This window comes from Mandrillus leucophaeus, unplaced genomic scaffold, assembly GCF_000951045.1.
Source record: "Mandrillus leucophaeus isolate KB7577 unplaced genomic scaffold, Mleu.le_1.0 Scaffold279, whole genome shotgun sequence".
NCBI lineage: Eukaryota > Metazoa > Chordata > Mammalia > Primates > Cercopithecidae > Mandrillus > Mandrillus leucophaeus.
The window spans coordinates 1,083,199-1,101,891 of NW_012102909.1; the positions used below are offsets into that span (position 1 = coordinate 1,083,199).

Genomic DNA, 18,693 nt, shown 5'->3' on the forward strand with positions numbered 1-18,693 from the left:
AGCGGCGGCGCGAGCGTAACTCCCCAGCCAGAGCCGGGAGAGCCCCGAGCAGAGGAGGAAGGGAGCGGGGACCTGCCCTCCGCCTGCCGGCGTCTGGGAGAAGCGTCTCCTGTTACGGCCCCGGAATAAGAAACCCGGACCTTGCCCGCTGGGCTCCGCGATGCCGCAGGTACAGAGCCCGCCCTCCCGGGGAGGATGCTCCAGGGACCCCGCGCTCCACCGGCTGCGGCCGTGGGGTGCGGGGGCTTCTGAGTGAAGAGGGGGCTTTGCAAGGGATTCATTCCTGTGCGTTTCTTCAGGAGATCCAGGCTTCCCCTCCTCTGCCCTTAGGGGAAGCCGCCCAGGCTCCAGGGGGAAAGTTGGGAGCAGGCGGGGGACTTGTCAGCAGGGGTTTGTGAGAGAGGCTCCCAGAGATCCAGAGGTCACCAGGTGGGGTAGGACTGGGGTTCCTCTCTGAACGGTGAGAATAAAGGAGAAAAGACGGCTGGACATTCATCCTTAATCTCGTGACGCCCTCCTCTCCACCCCCGAAGTTTCTATATTCTTTGCTTTTAAACACTACTTTGAGCCTTCAGGTAGCATGCTTGTAGGGGTACCCCTCCAGGAGTGGCATGCCCCTGTGAGCCACGGGGCCTGCAAGGAGTGGGGCCTGTCCCGCCTGGGCTCCAAGCCTGCCCACCTCCTTCCTTTCGGCTGAGTTCTGCTTCTCCTCCCTGACAGGGGCAGAGGGCAAGGGCTAAGCCAAACAGAATTGAGAGCTCAGAGGAAGGAAAAATTCAGGGGAAGGAGTTGGGAAAGAGAGGCAAGGAGAGGCAGCAGTGGGGCTGAGCCTCGCTGGGGCACAGAGGGACTTTAACCCTGGCCCCAAGAAGACAGGCTCCAGATGTTTTGGCTTGGAGGAATATGGAGAGCAGGCTTTCCTGGGGGTGGGGAGGTCGGGTCCTGGGCATCTTCCTCATCTCCCTTTCCCAGGAAACTCAGGCTTGCATTTTTCCCTCTGTTCTCCTGACATTTGTTTTAGGGTGCTCTCCAGACCTCAGCTCTCCTTCTATGTCTCACTCGCTGGTCTGATGTCTTCAGGGTTTGGGAGGGACTGCAGGGAGAGGGCAGGGGATGGGGGACTCTGGCTGCCTCCCTGTCGCCACCAGGACAGCTGACACTCCCCCAGACCCCTCACCCCTGCCCCATTATGTGGTGTGGTGGAGTCCCTGTATCAGGATTTCGCTCCCCTTCCTTGCAGCTGACGGAGGAGGCCTGAGAGCTCAGTAGTAACTCCTTGCAGTTCTAGGGTGTAAGGCTCTCCTCCAGGGAGCTCCAGGCTGTGCAGACATTATTGATCTCCTGCCTGGCAGATGTTGAACCTCTGAGTGTTTAAGCTATTTACCTCTGGACACTCAACCAGCCAAGGAAAAATTTTGCTCTAGAGTCCCCATTCTCATCACTTGGTTATGACTTTACCCTACAGCTTCTGCCTGGGGACAGACCTTCATAAATGCTGTTTCCAGTTTCTAGGGTCACAGCAGGTTCTGATGTGGGAACACGAAGTCCAGCAAAGAGAGAGGAAGGTGGCTGTTCTATGGCTCGTGATTTTAGAGGCATGTTTTGCCAGAAGAGCAAGGAGAGCAGACAGGCTTGTCTGAAAGCCCTCCCTCTTAAAGAGCATTTAAAGTAATTTCTTACTCTTCAGCCTCCCCACACTCCCAACTTTTGTCCTTGAGAAAAGGTGCAACATTTCTGAGTCTTCAGTGGAATAGAAATCAACTGAGCCAGTGCTTGATTGTCTCTATAGCAATCCACCCTTCCCTATGTTCAATGCATGTGGTTTTCCTTCATTTTCTCCCATTGGTTCCTTTATTTCTACTCCATCACCCTATATTCACTCTGGGCAGGTAGCTAATAGGTCTGCCTAGGTTACAGGGTGGTTTTAAATTTGGCCAGCTTTACTCCAACATGTAGCCAACTGTTTGTATGTCCTTCAAAGGTTTAGAGTGGAGCTCAGACACCATACCCCAAAGATGCTGGCAGAGACATTCTGACTCATTAATGGAGAGCTGGCTGATAGCAGAGAGGGGTGATATCAGCCTTGCAGACATTGCCCCGGGGAATTCTGAGCAGTGTTGCTCACAGCACCACCTGGCCAGATGGAGACCACCATGGGGTTCATGGATGACAATGCCACCAACACCTCCACCAGCTTCCTTTCTGCGCTCAACCCTCATGGAGCCCATGCCGCTTCCTTCCCATTCAACTTCAGCTATGGTGACTATGATATGCCTTTGGATGAAGATGAGGATGTGACCAATTCCCGGACGTTCTTTGCTGCCAAGATTGTCATTGGGATGGCCCTGGTGGGCATCATGCTGGTCTGTGGCATTGGCAACTTCGTCTTTATCGCTGCCCTGGTCCGCTACAAGAAACTGCGCAATCTCACCAACCTGCTCATCGCCAACCTGGCCATCTCGGATTTCCTGGTGGCCATTGTCTGCTGCCCCTTTGAGATGGACTACTATGTGGTGCGCCAGCTCTCCTGGGAGCACGGCCACGTCCTGTGCACCTCTGTCAACTACCTGCGCACTGTCTCTCTCTATGTCTCCACCAATGCCCTGCTGGCCATTGCCATTGACAGGTGAGTGCAGCAGCAGTGGGGGCAACAAAGGCGGTCAGGGAGGAAGGAGCATTGGAATTGCCCCCTCCTGTACTGCAGCTGCAGATTGATGAGAGGTGTCTGTATTCACCCTAGATGTAGATGCATGGGGGACTCAAAAGCTTGCCCATTGACTGACAGTGAGAAGAGTTCTCCTTTTCCAGCTTTGTTCAGACAGAAGGCAGCAGAGCCCTCTAGAGTTGGGTGATGGGAAGCTTTTGGTCTCCCCTGCTATGGATGTTTTCCTAGATGTTATACCTTTCAAGGTCTAGAGTAGACAGGTAAGAGGAGATACTGAGGAACACTTTAAGCTCCAGGCAGTTACCTCTTGAGTCAACTTGGAAATCTTGAAGGAGGTTTCTATCTCATCAAGACTTCCTCTACTAACATATGACCTTCTAGCATCATCTGTTTTTAAATAAGATTCAAGAATTTGTGGCTGGCTGTGGTAAATAGTTCAAGCCTATAATCCCAGCACTTTGGGAGTCCGAGGCAGGAGGAGCATTTGAGGCCAGGAGTTCGAGACCAGCATGGGTAACATATCCAGACCTCATCTTTTGAAAAAATAAAAAAATTAGCTGGGTGTGATGGTGAGTGCCTATAGTCCTAGCTAGTTGGGAGGCTGAGGCAGGAGGATCACTTGAGCCCAGGAGTTCCAGGCTGCAGTGAGCTATGTTCATGCCACTGCACTCCAGCCTGGGTGACAGAGGGAGACCTTGTCTCTAAAAAATAAATAAATAAATAAATAAAAAAGATTGAAGGATTTGTTTTGAAAAGAAAAAGAGAACATGTGCTTATTTACTTTTTGTTGTTGCATTAATCACTTTGTACCTTTTAGTCCATTTGCACAGATAGTGCAGAAGAACTGTTTCTGGTGATCACAAATAAAATCAGGAAGAGCAGCCCCTGCATGTCTTCCTTCAACTTAGTCTCTTCCTTTAGTGTAAACTTGTGCTAATGGGCCAGGCTAGTCTTTGTTCCTTGGGGGACAATCTTTGCTTGCTCCTCTGCCCACAGTTGGACTGTCATTACAAAGCACCTGGTTACAGTCTAGAGACAATTACCCTGAGGATCAAATCAGGCCTCTGTGTACTTGGATCTGAACAGCCTGTCTCTGTCCCTTAACCCAGAGAGCCTGAGGCATACATGCTCTCCCTGTTCTCTGGCCTCGGGGATCTGAGGGGGTTTGACCTGGCCCTCACAGTCAGGACGCTGTTCCAGAGAGGAGCACAGCTAAGAAGGCTTGTTTTCTGAGACCACAGGCAGGGCGAGCAGGGGTGAGATGACCGAAAAGGATAACCTGAGAAAAGGAGGTTGCCAAGGAGCCTCTGTCTGTAAAACCGCCGAGGGGTGGAACCTCTGCCTCCCTTCTCCAGGGAAGGACATCGGGGAGTTAGCAGCGTACATAGCCCTTGGTCTGTCCCCGTAGATCCTTGCAGAACACTACTTCTCCTTGGCCACATTCCCTCCACTGAATCACAGAGTCCTGCGGCTTTTCATTTACCTGGGCAAGGATCCCAGGTGAACCCACAGAAGGAGCAGGAGGAGAGCAGTCAAGTAGAGTATCTGCCTCCTAGGTTCCCTTCAGAGCTGCCAAGGAAGAGCTCCAGGGACTTTGTCTCTGAACTTTTCTGAAAATAGAAGCCGCCACCTTCTCTCTTAGCCCATGAACAGGACAAAGCATACAAAGTCATTTCCTGAAGTTTCATACTAGCAAGAAACTACATGTGCTCAGCTACTAAAAGTGGGGCAGGGTGCCTCTTGTGGAGTGGGACCCTACTCCCTGGATGAGATCCATTTTACCACTTGTACTGAGTAACAATGGTAGGAGGAAGTAGCTTCAAGGGGAAAGGAAGCCGGGATACACTAAGGGGCATTGGGTTATTTGGAACATGTAAGAATGATATCGATGTCAACCAGTCAGTCTCCATCTACTGAAATTCTTCAAGCTCATAACCTCCTTTCATACCAAACAGAGCTTGTCTGAAATACTGCAAGCTTTTCTCTTGCAGTGTGTTTACACAACGGAAATTAGATACAATAATAAAGATGAATTAGAAAACATGCTTTGCACCGTGGGGGCTGCTATGGTTGATTGGGGCTATGACTGGAAGCTTGTACCCAGACCTCGAGGAAAGCACCGTGGACCTTCACGGGGCTGCCCAGTGGTCTTGGCGGATGAACGGCTGCTCCAATGCCCATTCTTTTATTGATGTTTGTGATCTTTTCTTCAATTATTTTTATGTGTATGTGTTGTTACCATCTAATTGTGGTCTAGGAATCATTAATTTTTCTCTGGTCTTATGTGTTGTTCAGGATTTGATCAGTTGGGAGCAACTAATTTTTATCTCGGTTTATAACAAATACACTTAGTTGTAAAAATGCCTTTATTTTTGTTTAATGAAACTTCTGTAGCCATGTTAGCAGTTATTCTGCCTGGGTTTAAATTCTGGCTGTATTGTGTGTTGGGTCTTCTGTTAGTTATTTGGCCTCTCTCTGCCTCCGTTTTATCGCCTATAAAATGAGGATAAAAAGAAAGCCTATTGTATTGGGTTGCTTTGAGGATTAAATGAAATGATATATTTAATTGCTTAGAACAATATTTAAAACAGTAAGCAATAAATAAACAGTGGATGTGATAATTCTTAATTCTTAAATTAACCCTTATAGGAACGTCTACAGCAAAAAAGCAGATAAACTAATGAACATTTCTGATACACTAACCCCTTTGTTTTCGTTGAAATTATTGTTTTTATTATGTGGTTTTTAAAAAATACAAGATTTCTACAAAATGCTAGAACAAAACTATTTATCATCTACCTGCTTGTATTTATTTGTATTATTGGTTCCATTGTTCTCCCAGGCATCTAGCCTAGAAGAAAGTCTCCTTTGCCCCGGCTGCTCTCCCTTCTTCACCAGCATTCATTCAACTTCCAGGTCTTGGCAATACCCATTTGTTCATTAGGGCTGGTATCCTAGTCTCCTCTTGGTCTTCCTGCCTTCAGTGTTTCTTGGACCTCCCCATCTGTCGACTCTACTCCCCTGACAATCCATCCGAAGCTTTCATTCATTCATTCATTTAAACAATGCATTTTTATAGAGTAACTATGATGTGACAGATGCCATTGCAAGCACTGGAGATACAACAGTGAACAAGACAAAAAAACTCCTTGCTTTCCTGGAGCTTATACCCAAGGGATAGAGAGAGATCCAGTCAGGCAAACAAAAGAGGAAGGTAATTTCAGAAGCAAGAAATACTCTGAACAAAAAGCAAGCACACACGTAAAATGTTGAGAGTGACTCTAGGTGGGGCCTATTCTAGGTGAGTAGTCAAGAGAAGGGTCTCCGAGGAGTGGCCTTTGAACTGGCTTATGAATGATGCAGGGGGAAACAGCCTGCCTTGGGAAGACAGGGAGCAAGCATCCCAGACAAGGGGGATTGTAAGTGCAAAGCCCCAGAGGCAGGAACAAACCAGATGGCTTCTATGAACAGAGGAACAGAGAGAAGGCCCCATGTGGGCCGAGGGAAGTAAGCAAGGCTGCAGCCAAATTAATCTTCTGTCTTGTACATGTCTCCCCTCTCTTGCTTAAAAGACCTCTAATAACTCTATTGTCTACAAAGTATGGCTCAAACCCTTTCACCTGTTCTTCCAAACTTTTATTATCTAGCCCCAGACTGCTTCCCGGTCTCATGGTTAAACACATTTATGTCCTGTTTCCCCCAAAAAAGGTTGCAATCTTTGTAAGAACTGTCACCATGGCTTTTTATATTTAAAAAAATTTTTTTTAGAGATGGGATCTTGCTATGCTGCCCAGGCTAGTCTTGAACTAGTCTCAAGTGATTCTTGTGCCCCTACCTCCCAAAGTGCTGGGATTACAGGTGTGAGCCACTGTGTCCAGCCAGCTTTTTACATGTGTATTCACCCAGTGCCAGGCACTCGATGAGGGTGAAATTGCACGAAAACCCTATTAGGTGCCCAGAATTCACATGTGGCATGTGCCTGTAGTCCCAGCTACTCAGGAGGCTGGGGTGGGAGGAACCACTGGGCCCAGGAGATAGAGGCTGCAGTGAGCTGTTGTGCCACTGCACTCCAGCCAGCTTGGGTGACAGAGCGATACCCTGTCTTAAAAAAAAAAAATGCATCATGAGAGACCTCTGCCCGAGCCTCAGGTCTGGGTTTCCTTTTAATGTGTAGACACTAAGATCCCACAGCATGTGGGGGCTCCAGGGAACTTCTCTTTTACCCAGAATCCTGAGGACACTGGCCAGTCTATGTACCTGTGAAGAAGCTCTCTTCTTCTGTCTTGATGAAGCTAAGGCCTGAGTAATCTCGCCCAACCTTAGGAAGCACAGAAGCCTCCTGGTGAGTTCATTAGTCAGGGCCACTGGCCTGACGATTGGGTTGTGTTATCTCTGCCCATCCCATGACTAGCCTAGTAGCTGCTGGGACCACTGTTACCATGATTTGATCCGGGACTTGGTCCTGGGAAGAGAGACAGAGCCCAAATACTTCTTTTCCAGCCCATTGTTATCACAATTATTGCCTGGACCATCTCTTTGTCTAGCAGCCTTTATTCCTTGTTCTCTGGGAACTGTTAGCTCTACGTGAATCTGGACCTAAGCCACTGTAGTGGCAGACACACAGGGCAAGCCAAGGACATACTCATAAGCAGAGAAAAGCGGCTGCCGCATGTCAGACCCCTTTTTGGAACACCAATAGTTAGAAACCAACTGTGATGGAGAGGAAAGAGGAGAAAGGCTGCTGGGATGCCAGGAAGGCAAGAGAAGGGGGCATCGTTTGCTCTTGGCTGAAAAAAGGAGGAGGTAAAAAGCATTCAGAGAGGCCACTGGATTGCAGAAAGATGTGGGTCTGAGTCATTGTTCTGTTGATATCTAGTTGTGTGGCTTTTTGGCAGGTTAACTTCCCCAAGCCTCAGTTTTCTCATCTGTAAAGTGGACATCGTCACTGTCTTACTTATTTAATAGGGTTGGAATTATCTAGTGAAAAAGTGGATTTGAAAATGCGCTGTAAATTGTAAACTTCTTTATAAACATAAGCAGACATAGCATTACTAATGCTAGAGGTCTGGAGTTCTGGTCCTAGCATCGCCAATGCTGATGGAAATCCTTGAAACAGTTTTCCACAATTTGCCTATTTGTAAATATATCAGGAATGCCTCCCACACAGCTCATGGCACTAATCCTGGGGATGGAGTTGGGGTGATGTCAGAGAGACTCAGAATGAAATAACTATCTGATAGGTAGTCACAGATTACCCTGAAGATTAGTTTTGATGTATAGAGTTTATCCTATAAAATAGAAAGTAGGAGAGGACTTGCAAATCGAGTATTTGCCAATAACAGGTAAAGGAAAATTGCTGTGTATACAGAATAGCTCTGGGAAAAAATACATTTTAAAATGTTAGTAATTCCTTGTATATTAATAGCTTACTGTTGCTATGTGCAGTGTCTCATTGGAGCCTCATAGTATCTAGGTAATATTCCTATTCTATAGATGAGGGAAGTGAACCTATAGGGATAAGAAAAATGACTCAGATTCATAGAGCAACTTTCTGGCAAACCTGGGATTAGACTTGTGGTCTTCTGAGTCTTAGGTCGGTGTTCTCTCCCATATGTTTACTGAAAACACACTCTGTCTGAAGCATCATAAAGGCTTAGGTAGCTACTATCGGGAAAAGGAATGGAATTATGTGGTGAAAATTCTTATAGGGAATAAATATGAAATAGGAAATTTCTTTGTCAGAGTAATCAGCAGAATGTGGCGGGGTAGGCAGAGAGCAATGGAGCCAATGAGAGCAGAAGATCTAAACTCTCCATTTTCATTGTGAGTCAGGGCTAGTTTGAGGCTCTGGTTACATCAGGAGCACTGCGGTCTTAATGAAGGGCTCACTCTCGTGCATTGACAATGGCATTGCCAACACCCTGCAGACATTTCCCTTTTTACTTCTGGCACTTGGGAGATTGGCTAGAGTGCCAGGGATGGCAGTCAGCGGGTGTCCAGAGTGGGCGCAACCCATCCTACTTCATCTAACCTCTGGGGGCTAGAAGAGAGCTGGAGGCTTACTCCTGCCAACTCTCTAAAGGATGCTCAATAGGCTTGAGTGCCGAGGCTGTGAGGGAGGGACAGAAAGAGCAGAAATACAGTCAGGAAAAAAAAAATAAGTAAGAATGAACCGCTCTTCAAATCAAAATTCCAAGAAAGATGACTTCATAAGGATTGGTTTCAAAGGAAACAGAGCTGGTTTGGCCTTCCTTCAGGCCCTGGTCACATTTGCTCTGGGCTCTACCTGGGATAAGTTCTGGACACGTGAGACCGTGTTTGTTTCTAGTGTTGACCAATCAATCCCCTCCCACTTCACTCCCCATCTCTCTCTTTCCCCAACTTCCACCCCCTGCCAGCCACAGGATGTCTTCCAGGAAACCAGAGCTCTCTGCATAAGCTGTGTGCATTCTCTCTGGGAAAGAGGCTATCAGCTCTCATGCCGCACAATGACTCACATTCCCCCTAGAAAGGGCTCTCTCTGTTTCTGGACCACTGTGGTAACAGCAATGTGGGTTTTCTTTTTTTTTTTTTTCGAAAGGACAAAAGCAGTGTCTTTTCACTGTCTGATGCTTTGCGGTTAAAAAAAAAAATACATTCGTGTATATTCTCAATTGATTTTCACGTCAACTCTGTGAGGTAGGGTTAAGTGTTTTCTATCAAGGAAGGGTCCTGTGGTCTGTGACCTTGAGAAAGTCATTCATCTCTCACTGCCTTCCATTTTTCCACCTGAAAATGAGACACATGGCCACAAGCTTTTCCTCCTCTGCATGCAAAGCAACAGTTTTTAGAATGTGGAATGAAGAAAAACCTTTGCCCACTGTTTCCATTGGAAAGGGCAGATTCTCCCAACTCTTTGAATTATCTTGCCCTTTTAGCTCTAAACTGAGAGGTAATTAGAATGAACAGCCCAAGAACAGGAAGGAGCTGGGAACAGTGCCAGGCTAGAAACCGATGGGAGGAATTATTATATTTAATACTAATTGTTATCATTTTGAGTACATATTAGGTTTAAAACTGTGCCAGGCACAGTGCATACATTATCACATTTAATATTTAACAGCCAACAAAACTTTTGCAGATAAGGAAACTAAGGGTCAGAGTGCATCAACAAAACTTGGCTGAGGTTGCACAGCTAATTAGAGATGACCCTGGGGTTTGCTTCAAGTTGGCCTTTTGCGGAAGCCCACGTACCACTGGGAGTTTCCTCCACACATACCATTTGGTTGCTCCTTAGACTGTTGCAAAATGAAATAGCAGATTCGCTTGAGCCCAGGGGTTTGAGACTAGCCTGGGCAGCATACGGAGACTCTGCCTCTACAAAAAATAATGAAAAAAAATTAGCGCGAGTGGTGCATTGCACCTCTAGTCCCAGCTACTTGGGAGGCTGAGGTGGGAGGATTGCTTAGGCCTAGGAGTTCGAGGCTGCAGTGAGCTATAATCATACCACTGCACTCACTGCACTCCAGCCTGGGTGACAGAGCAAAACTCTGTTTCAAAAAAAAAAAAAAAATTATCCAGCACTTCTTTCTCACAGTGGCTGCCTCCACTTGTGTTCTTGCCCTAGGTATCTGGCTATTGTCCACCCGCTGAGACCACGGATGAAGTGCCAAACAGCCACTGGCCTGATTGCCTTGGTGTGGACGGTGTCCATCCTGATCGCCATCCCTTCTGCCTACTTCACCACCGAGACGGTGCTCCTCATTGTCAGGAGCCAGGAAAAGATCTTCTGCGGCCAGATCTGGCCTGTTGACCAGCAGCTGTACTACAAGTCCTACTTTCTCTTTATCTTTGGCATTGAGTTCGTGGGCCCCGTGTTCACCATGACCCTGTGCTATGCCAGGATCTCCCGGGAGCTCTGGTTCAAGGCGGTCCCTGGATTCCAGACCGAGCAGATCCGCAAGAGGCTGCGCTGCCGCAGGAAGACGGTCCTGGTGCTTATGTGCATCCTCACCGCCTACGTGCTGTGCTGGGCGCCCTTCTACGGCTTCACCATCGTGCGCGACTTCTTCCCCACCGTGTTCGTGAAGGAGAAGCACTACCTCACTGCCTTCTACATCGTCGAGTGCATCGCCATGAGCAACAGCATGATCAACACCCTGTGCTTCGTGACAGTCAAGAACAACACCGTCAAGTACTTCAAAAAGATCATGCTGCTCCACTGGAAGGCTTCTTACAATGGCGGTAAGTCCAGTGCAGACCTGGACCTCAAGACAATCGGGATGCCTGCCACTGAAGAGGTGGACTGCATCAGACTAAAAGAACCCCCTGGACTTTGCAAAGTTTAAGCACAAGTCAGGGTCCTGCGGACACTGACTAGTGTGCTTGGATGCACATCAACCTGGGACTTTTTGTTTGCGGCAGAGGGCAGAGTAAATGGACCACTCTGTGAACCATGTTTTCAAGGAGCTCAGAGTTTCTAAAATGCATGTGACCGGACACTATCAATAGTGGCATTTGTTGAATGTCTAATTTGCACACCAGTAGGTACTGGTAAGACCTATATATGCTGATGACATTAGTTGGCAAAATGAAATTGGAATTAAACAGAGGAAAATGTTGTGGTGTAGATAGAAATAAGGGAGTTTCCACAAAAGAACTGGAGTAGGTATCTAGGATTGCAGTACATGTGTTTGCAGTGTGAGGGTATCTCTGGGCCATCCACCTACTCATCACACACCGATCTGGCCCATCTCTGGGCATATTCTTCAACTGGAGTTCATGCCTAACATTTGCAAGACTGGAGCGAGAATGTGAAAGAGACTCTAAGCTCCTTGTGCAGCCGTTCTCCTCTCATCTCTCATGGCGAGGGGCTTTGCATGCACGTGCATGGACATTCCAGTATTCATGGTCAAGTTCTGTGCAAACTCTTCCTCCCACACTGCTCTATGGCCACCCTCAGGCCCAGAGGTCTGCACATAGGTGGTAAGGCTCTTCATCAGAAGGACTGGCTTGGGGAAGAAGACACATAGACCCTGGATGCCATTTGGACAGGGAATTACGGGGTTCTGGGTACCTGGAGTAAGTCTAGAGGGGGAAGCCTGGATTCAGGGTAGGCGAGTCCCCCGGCTCCGTGGACTTTTTGCCTTCAGTGAGGAGGGAGATGCAAGTGGAGGAGAGTTGAAACAGGAAGGCAAAACTGGAAACATGCGGGGCTCAGTGCGGTTCAGGTGCGGCAGGGGCTCAGGCTCTCCAGGTATACAGATGACACTGTTCCCACCTGTTATTTCGTTTGGACCAATTACACTTCCCTTAAGTCCTTCCCTTCCCTCTCATGCCTCCATGCTTATGAAGCATAGAATCTTTGAAAATGGACACAGTACCGCCTGGATATGGCCTTCATTCATTTTGCTGTTTTCACCAGCTCTCAAATGTGAGTGATGAAGAGTTCCCTCCTAACCAGACAGCATGGTAAGGTATCCTCATCGATATGAACTGAGGGCAAGATATCCTTATTACTGGCCCCTGAATCCATCCTAGTCTTTGTTCCTTTGGATTAAGACTTGCTTTGCTTCTAAAATAGGGTTCCTCTTAGGAGGGATAAGCCACACATTTCTAGTCCTCAGTGGGAATGAAGTCATGTGATTCAGTGGCAGAGGATGCAGGTCAGATGCATCTTCCAGAAGCCTGTGCCGCCCTGCGCACCCAGGAAAGAAGGGGACATACAGACGGGTAGTGTTAGACCAAACAGTGAGCTTCAGTGACCCCACAGGTTGTTGAAGACTCATCCCACTTTCTAACCTGCCTCCTTTGTTTGATGTTTTGAGTTTTGGAGTTTGGTATTTTGGAGCTGGAAGATCTGAGAGACAGACTTGAGTCTGTCAACTGTGTAGCCCTGGACAAAGCCTCTCCGAGGGGACAAAGGTAACACCTGTGATACCTTCTGACCGAGTGGCTATGAGAAGCCAATGAGACAATACGTGGGAGATGCCTTCAACCACACAAGTTGTCAAAAGGATGGACTAGGAACTGTGTGTGGTGCGCCTGGGCAAGAAAAACCTCTTACCTTCGCTTGTGTATCCAGAAACCTGGGCGTCTCCACTTTTATTTTTCTTTGTGTAAATTATTCCTTTGCGCTTCTTAACAGTGCTGTATGCATTATGTGCCTAATAACATGGCTGTGCAAACAAGGTCATGAGATTTGCTCATAGATGCATAAAGGAAAGGGTGGCGAGTCTCTGGTTAGAAGATGAGTTTAGGGTTTTGGAAACTCCAGAATCGGAGTATCTTTGTGATCCTGGAAGTGCTGATCATCTTCCCATGCCTGTTCGCAGCCAGCATGAATCTGGGCAATGGGATCATTGTTTCTCAGTCTGGTTTTCTTCTCACGAGTGTGTAGAGCTACAGCGTGGACTTGTCTTTTTCTTATTTAACTCTAGAGCAGCACACCTACAAGGTTTTTTAAGTGGCATGTGTGACATGTTCCCCTCCAAATATAGTCAACTCCTTATTTTGGGCAGCAAAGTTTATTTTATATAGTTACTTTATTTCCCTGAAAGACACATTACAAAAACCTATTTATTTCTTCCCACTTATCACCCAATAGACTTACCCTACAATTTAATCAGAATGCTCTTGGAGAATAAAATTAATTAAAATATTAGCCTAAACCAAATATGCATTGGAAGGCCATTTTTGTTTTTTATATAAAATCATATATTGCATTCTAAAATCTGGAAGGTTAGCTTTTGGATTAAAAAGTTAAAAATGATATAATTTATTGCATTATGTCCATCCCTTTCATTAAGAATGCTAAACAAGAGTTGATTGTATTAAACAGGAGGTTTTTATATGCGACAACCAAATCCCCCTCTGCTTTTCAGCCTAAAATGTATCAATTTTTCACTCAACTATCTGTAATGCTTCCAAATATTAGTGTGTGCTTGTAATTTTATAGTGAATGAGAGTGTTGTGTTGTTATCAAGTGAAATGAAAATACCTGTATATATAGAAAATCATGGAGCGTCATGTCCTGTGTGTTCCACCTCCTTTCCTATCCTTTTCCTAGTTGTAGTGACATGGTTCTTTAAGTGAACACTAAGTAGTTTCCATGATCATATGATTTGTGAGATCAGTGCTAACTCATGCTGCAAACTTCCCCTCTCCATCCTAAAGAGATTTAACTGATTTATAGATCCGCTTCCTAGAAGTCTGCTCTGGTAAAACCATTAATACTTTTTAGTATCTGAGTGCCAAGACTTGAAATCTGAGGACCTGTTTATGTCTATTACATAAGCTAAGGCTAAACCTGAACAGGCTTAATATCCACACACGCAAAGTGAGCAAGAGACAAACCTATGTTATACCATGCCACGTTCAGATTTCATCCAACCAGCTGCCCGACTGATGGCTTCTCCAAAAACTGGCGGTAAGCCCCACAAAATGACACTTGTTCTATGTGTGTCCATTCTGTTCTCTAAATACTTTCAGTATGCAAACAGATAAGTACATTGTCTTATACAGAAGGATAAAGATGTGATTTTATAAAATCAAACTGTTTCCATAACTAAAGTATAAGGGCAGATTTACAGTAAAGCTTTTGGAGATTTCGTCTACTGAGTACAATTTAAAAAAATAATTGGAATGACACTGAACAAGGCAATGTGGTGATCACTCCAGCAATCCCTGAAGCGTGAAACAAGTTCCAGGCTCCTTATGAAAAGGAATGCCAAAGAATTTGTGAGATGACCAGAAAATTATAAATATGAGTCTTATTCTTGAAAAATATATGATATATTTTGGACTATATCCACAAACAATGAGTCCAATTTTCTTTCCTACAGTCGAAGTGAGAATATCAAATTCAAATCACTCATTTCACAGCTGATAAAACTGAAGTTCAGAATGGGGAAGATATTTGTTTATGGTCACACATCTGGTCACTATGAGAGCCAGGGTCAGACCCCAAGGCTCCTGAAGCGGAGTCCAGGGCTCTTCTACCACAGCATTCCTGGATGCAGGGAGCATCAGAGTCTTAGAAAGGGCAGCATCCTTTTCAAGAACCCTTGAGGTGACTGTTCAACCCCTGTCTGGCCTTCTCTGGAGATCCCTTACTTAAGAAGTTTAGCAGAGACATTCCTAGTTCTTTTGCATGCCAAGTTTAGCTCATTCTACCCCTGGGAACTCACAGCACAGGCATGGAGACCAGGAGATTTTAACGAAGAACTGCTAAAAAATGTTTACAGATACCCTTTCTTTACCTTGCCTAGTTGGGCATTCCTGGGAATCTAAAAGGAATGACACTAGGCCCCTGTTCATGAGAACAACTGCCCTCCCCAGGAAATCAGAGGAGAGAAATAAAGAAGTCACACTTGGCTGGACGTGGTGGCTCACGTCTGTAATCCCAGCACTTTGGGAGGACGAAGCGGGCATATCACGAGGTCAAGGGATCGAGACCATCCTGGCCAAGATGGTGAAACCCCATCTCTACTAAAAATACAAAAATTAGCTGGGCATGTGGTGCACACCTCTAACCCCAGCTACTCCAGAGGCTGAGGCAGGAGAATCGCTTGAACTCGGGAGGCAGAGGTTGCAGTGAGCCAAGATCTCACCACTGCACTCCAGCCTGATGACAAAGTGAGACTGTCTCAAAAAAAAAAGAAGCCACACTTGGCTGAACGTCCAGAGGAGTGGCCAGATCCTGTGTGCTCAGAGTTTAGTCACATTGAGGGCCACCTCCTGCCCCTGCTGGTGAGGACAAGAGAAGCGGGGAGGCTTTTGGAAGGAGGTGAGACTTGAGCTGGACAGAAGCAAAAGGTGCAGAGAAGCAAAAGATGAGCATTCCACCTGGCAAGAGAAACATTTATTTCTTCTTTCTTCTTTTTTTTTTTTTTTTTTTTTTTTTTTTGAGACAAAGTCTCACTCTGTTGCCCAGGCTGGCATGCAGTGGTGTGATCCCTGCTCACTGCAACCTCTGCCTCCTGGGTTCAAGTGATCCTCCTGCTTCAGCCTCCTGAGTAGCTGGGATTACAGGCACCCGCCACCACACCCAACTAATTTTTGTATTTTTAGTAGAAACTGGGTTCCACCATGTTGTCCAGGCTGGTCCTGAACTCCTGACCTCAAGTGATCCACCTGCCTTGGCCTCCCAAAGTGCTGGGATTACAGGCGTGAGCCATTGAGCCCAGCCTGAAAAACGTCTTTTATCTGCTTTTGGAGGCTGAAATTGCTCTTCCCTGGAGGGGAGGACCGCTCACACAATGATGGAATTGCCGCCCCTGGTAGAGGCAGCTCAAAAACTGGAAAACACAGAGACATAAGAAAGGAATACCAGAGCCTTATCTGAGAGTGGGTTTTGATGGGATAGAGGCAGGAGGGCCAAGGGCAGAGAGAAACTGGCTGTATGAAATAGGTCTGTGTGATGGGGTGAGGGAGGCATTTCATAATTAGGAAAAAAAAGAATATGAAGGGAAAGGTTGTTGGAAACAAATTTGGCTGACTTTAATACTAACAGCAAGGAGAATCTGCCATGTATTGGGCTGAGCTGAGCATGTTACAGGAATTGTCTCAGTCAGTCCTCATACCGTCCTCTGAGTCAGGGGCAAGTATCACTCCCATGCTACAGATGAGGAAACAGCCTTAACTCACAGAAGTTGCTCAAGGTCACATAAGTGCGCTGAAATTTGAAGCCCAGTAGTTCAACTCCAGAGCTCAGCCTTTAATCACTCTGTGCTGCAGCCTTTATATGATGTTTTTAGCCCTCCTTTAGGCTTCCTAGTAAACCAAATAAACACCTTTCTCCTTAAGTTCAATCATTAAGTGATAAACCGACATCTAAATTAACCAGATTTTCTCAAAAACTGAGAATAACATCACTCCCATCTTTATTTTTCCTTCTCTGAGAAGTTTCGTTGACCCGTAACAACTGACCGCAATGCAAAGGTCCTTAACTTTTAAGCGTCTTGGGAGCTTCTGGCATCCAGTGAAATTTATAGCTTCTTCTCAAAATAATGCTTTCAAATGTATTCAATAAAATACATAGGAATACGGAAGAAATCAATTCTATTAAAATGCAATTCTCAAATTAGTTTAAGTTTGTGGTACAATTATATAAATATTTATATTTCATTTCTTTATATTAAATCTTCAGTGTCTTACATAATAATATTTAGCATCAGGCTAAAAACTACCATGATTTTGAAGTAGCAATGAATGTAAACGATATTTTGAGACCTCTCTCCAAACTCCGATGAGATGTAAAATATCTCTTGGCGACAGTCTCAGGGACTGCTAATTCTAGCGTGGTTTGTTGCCTGCTTCATAATGGCAGGAAATGTAAAGTTCAGTTACAGGTTAGTGAGAATAGCAATACATTTTTTTTCCCATCCAAGTTCACAGTCCCCTGAACTGGTTCAGAACACCTGCCTTGGGGGAGGCCAAAACACTGGAGTGAGCATTGGGAGAAATGGAGATGGCAGGAAAGAGGAGGCCCACAAATTTAAATAGAATTAAATCAATAGATCTTTACCGGACACTTTTCTTGTAAAGATGCCTCAGTGGGCATTGTGGTTCACTGACTTTCTATCTCTCTGCCATCTCAATGGCCCCAGTTCTGATCTTCATGACAAAGATTCATCCAAGAAGCCAGGGAAGGTTTCTCCTAATGAACTGGCGTTCCAGGATTCTTTCACACAATTATTTAACAGATATTTCTTGTCCTAGGCTCAGATGTTACAAAGATGAATGACACGATTCCAGCTTATGTCCCTCAATGATTGTTCTTAAGAAGAGAGGGTATTTTGGTTGCTGGGAAGCACAAAGAAACATCCTGTAAAAGCAGCATTGCAGATTTACTTACCAAGACTATTGCTTTACCCTCTTACTTATTGCTTTTTGTTCTTACATGAATTATTTTGCTTCTGCTGGCCTCATGTCGATTTTGTTGGCCTTTTCACATATTCTTGAGTAGAGTGATAGACTTATTTTGTTTTTTCTTGTATCTTAAGCAATTAAGGGAGTGAGTTTTCCTTTGAGCAGAGTTTTACCTTTGGTTGGACATGTAGGGTCTCTTTAACTCTGACATAGCCCTTTTTATTCCATTATATTTGATATATGTATTGCTTAGTTCATGCTTTCCATATTCTCTTTATGTATTTAAGAGTTGAAACATTTTCATTTGTTTATTATTTCCTTTTGTTTTCCATGATTTTTTTTCTTCCAGGGTAGCTGTTCATTTTTCTCTCTGTTCCTTTTTGTCTCTTATTGTTTGATTTCTTTTCCTTTGTCATAATTATGCATAGCTTTCCTGCTGTAATTATTTTTATTTTATTCATCTTGGACAGACCAGCTCTGTTCCCCAGTGTGTTGACCAAATCAGGGTGGCTGAATTTCCCTTATTCTACTTCCTCTTTATCTGGTTGCTTCCTCTGTTTATAGCTTCAGTTAGAGAGTTGGTGCTCCACATTTCATACTGCTGGAGATGGAGGTAAGAGAACTCTTTGTAGCCACGGTTGGTGGGCTGTGTCTTCATTGTGTTACTTTATTAAAAGTTGTATTCTGGAATTCAGTTTTGCTGGTGCTGCATATCCCGTCTTTGGCAGTGAAGCCCAGGGTTTTGGATTATTTTTCCAACTCAGAACTACTGAGCCTTCACTTCCATCAGTGATAACCTGCTCTAGATGAGTTATTCTTAGTTTTATCTTCTTTTTATACTCTCCCACTCATTTGTTGAGAAAATCAGAAGGCTTCTGGGTAGAGTATTTTACTCTTGCCTGTCTAGATCCCCTCTCTACCTTGCTGTATTACCTAGAGACTGACTTTTGGACTATACCATTGAGCAATGTTTCCTTCTAGTTTCTTTCTGGATTAGGTCAATGGCAGACACCAATGGGACATTAGAGGATAAAGCAGATTGAGGTGAGGATTTGTTCAATTGAGTCCCAACTTTCCAGGTCGTGAGGGCTGGCAGCCCCCTACCACTATTGGGCAGCTATCTGCTATAGCTGTTGGTCTCTTGCGGTCCTGGTAGCTGTTCCTCCCCTTTGCTCTCA

At 45.5% G+C, this 18,693-nt stretch overlaps 1 protein-coding gene across 1 annotated transcript; it reads left to right on the top strand.

The window, feature by feature from the left end:
- On the top strand, nt 1-11,246 carry PROKR1 (prokineticin receptor 1). The gene is made up of 3 exons (XM_011984998.1): nt 1-169; nt 1,982-2,626; nt 10,272-11,246. The coding sequence occupies exons 2-3, from the start codon at nt 2,142-2,144 to the stop codon at nt 10,990-10,992; spliced, it is 1,206 nt and encodes a 401-aa protein (XP_011840388.1). The 5' UTR covers nt 1-169; nt 1,982-2,141; the 3' UTR covers nt 10,993-11,246.
- Nucleotides 11,247-18,693: the final 7,447 nt, after the last annotated feature.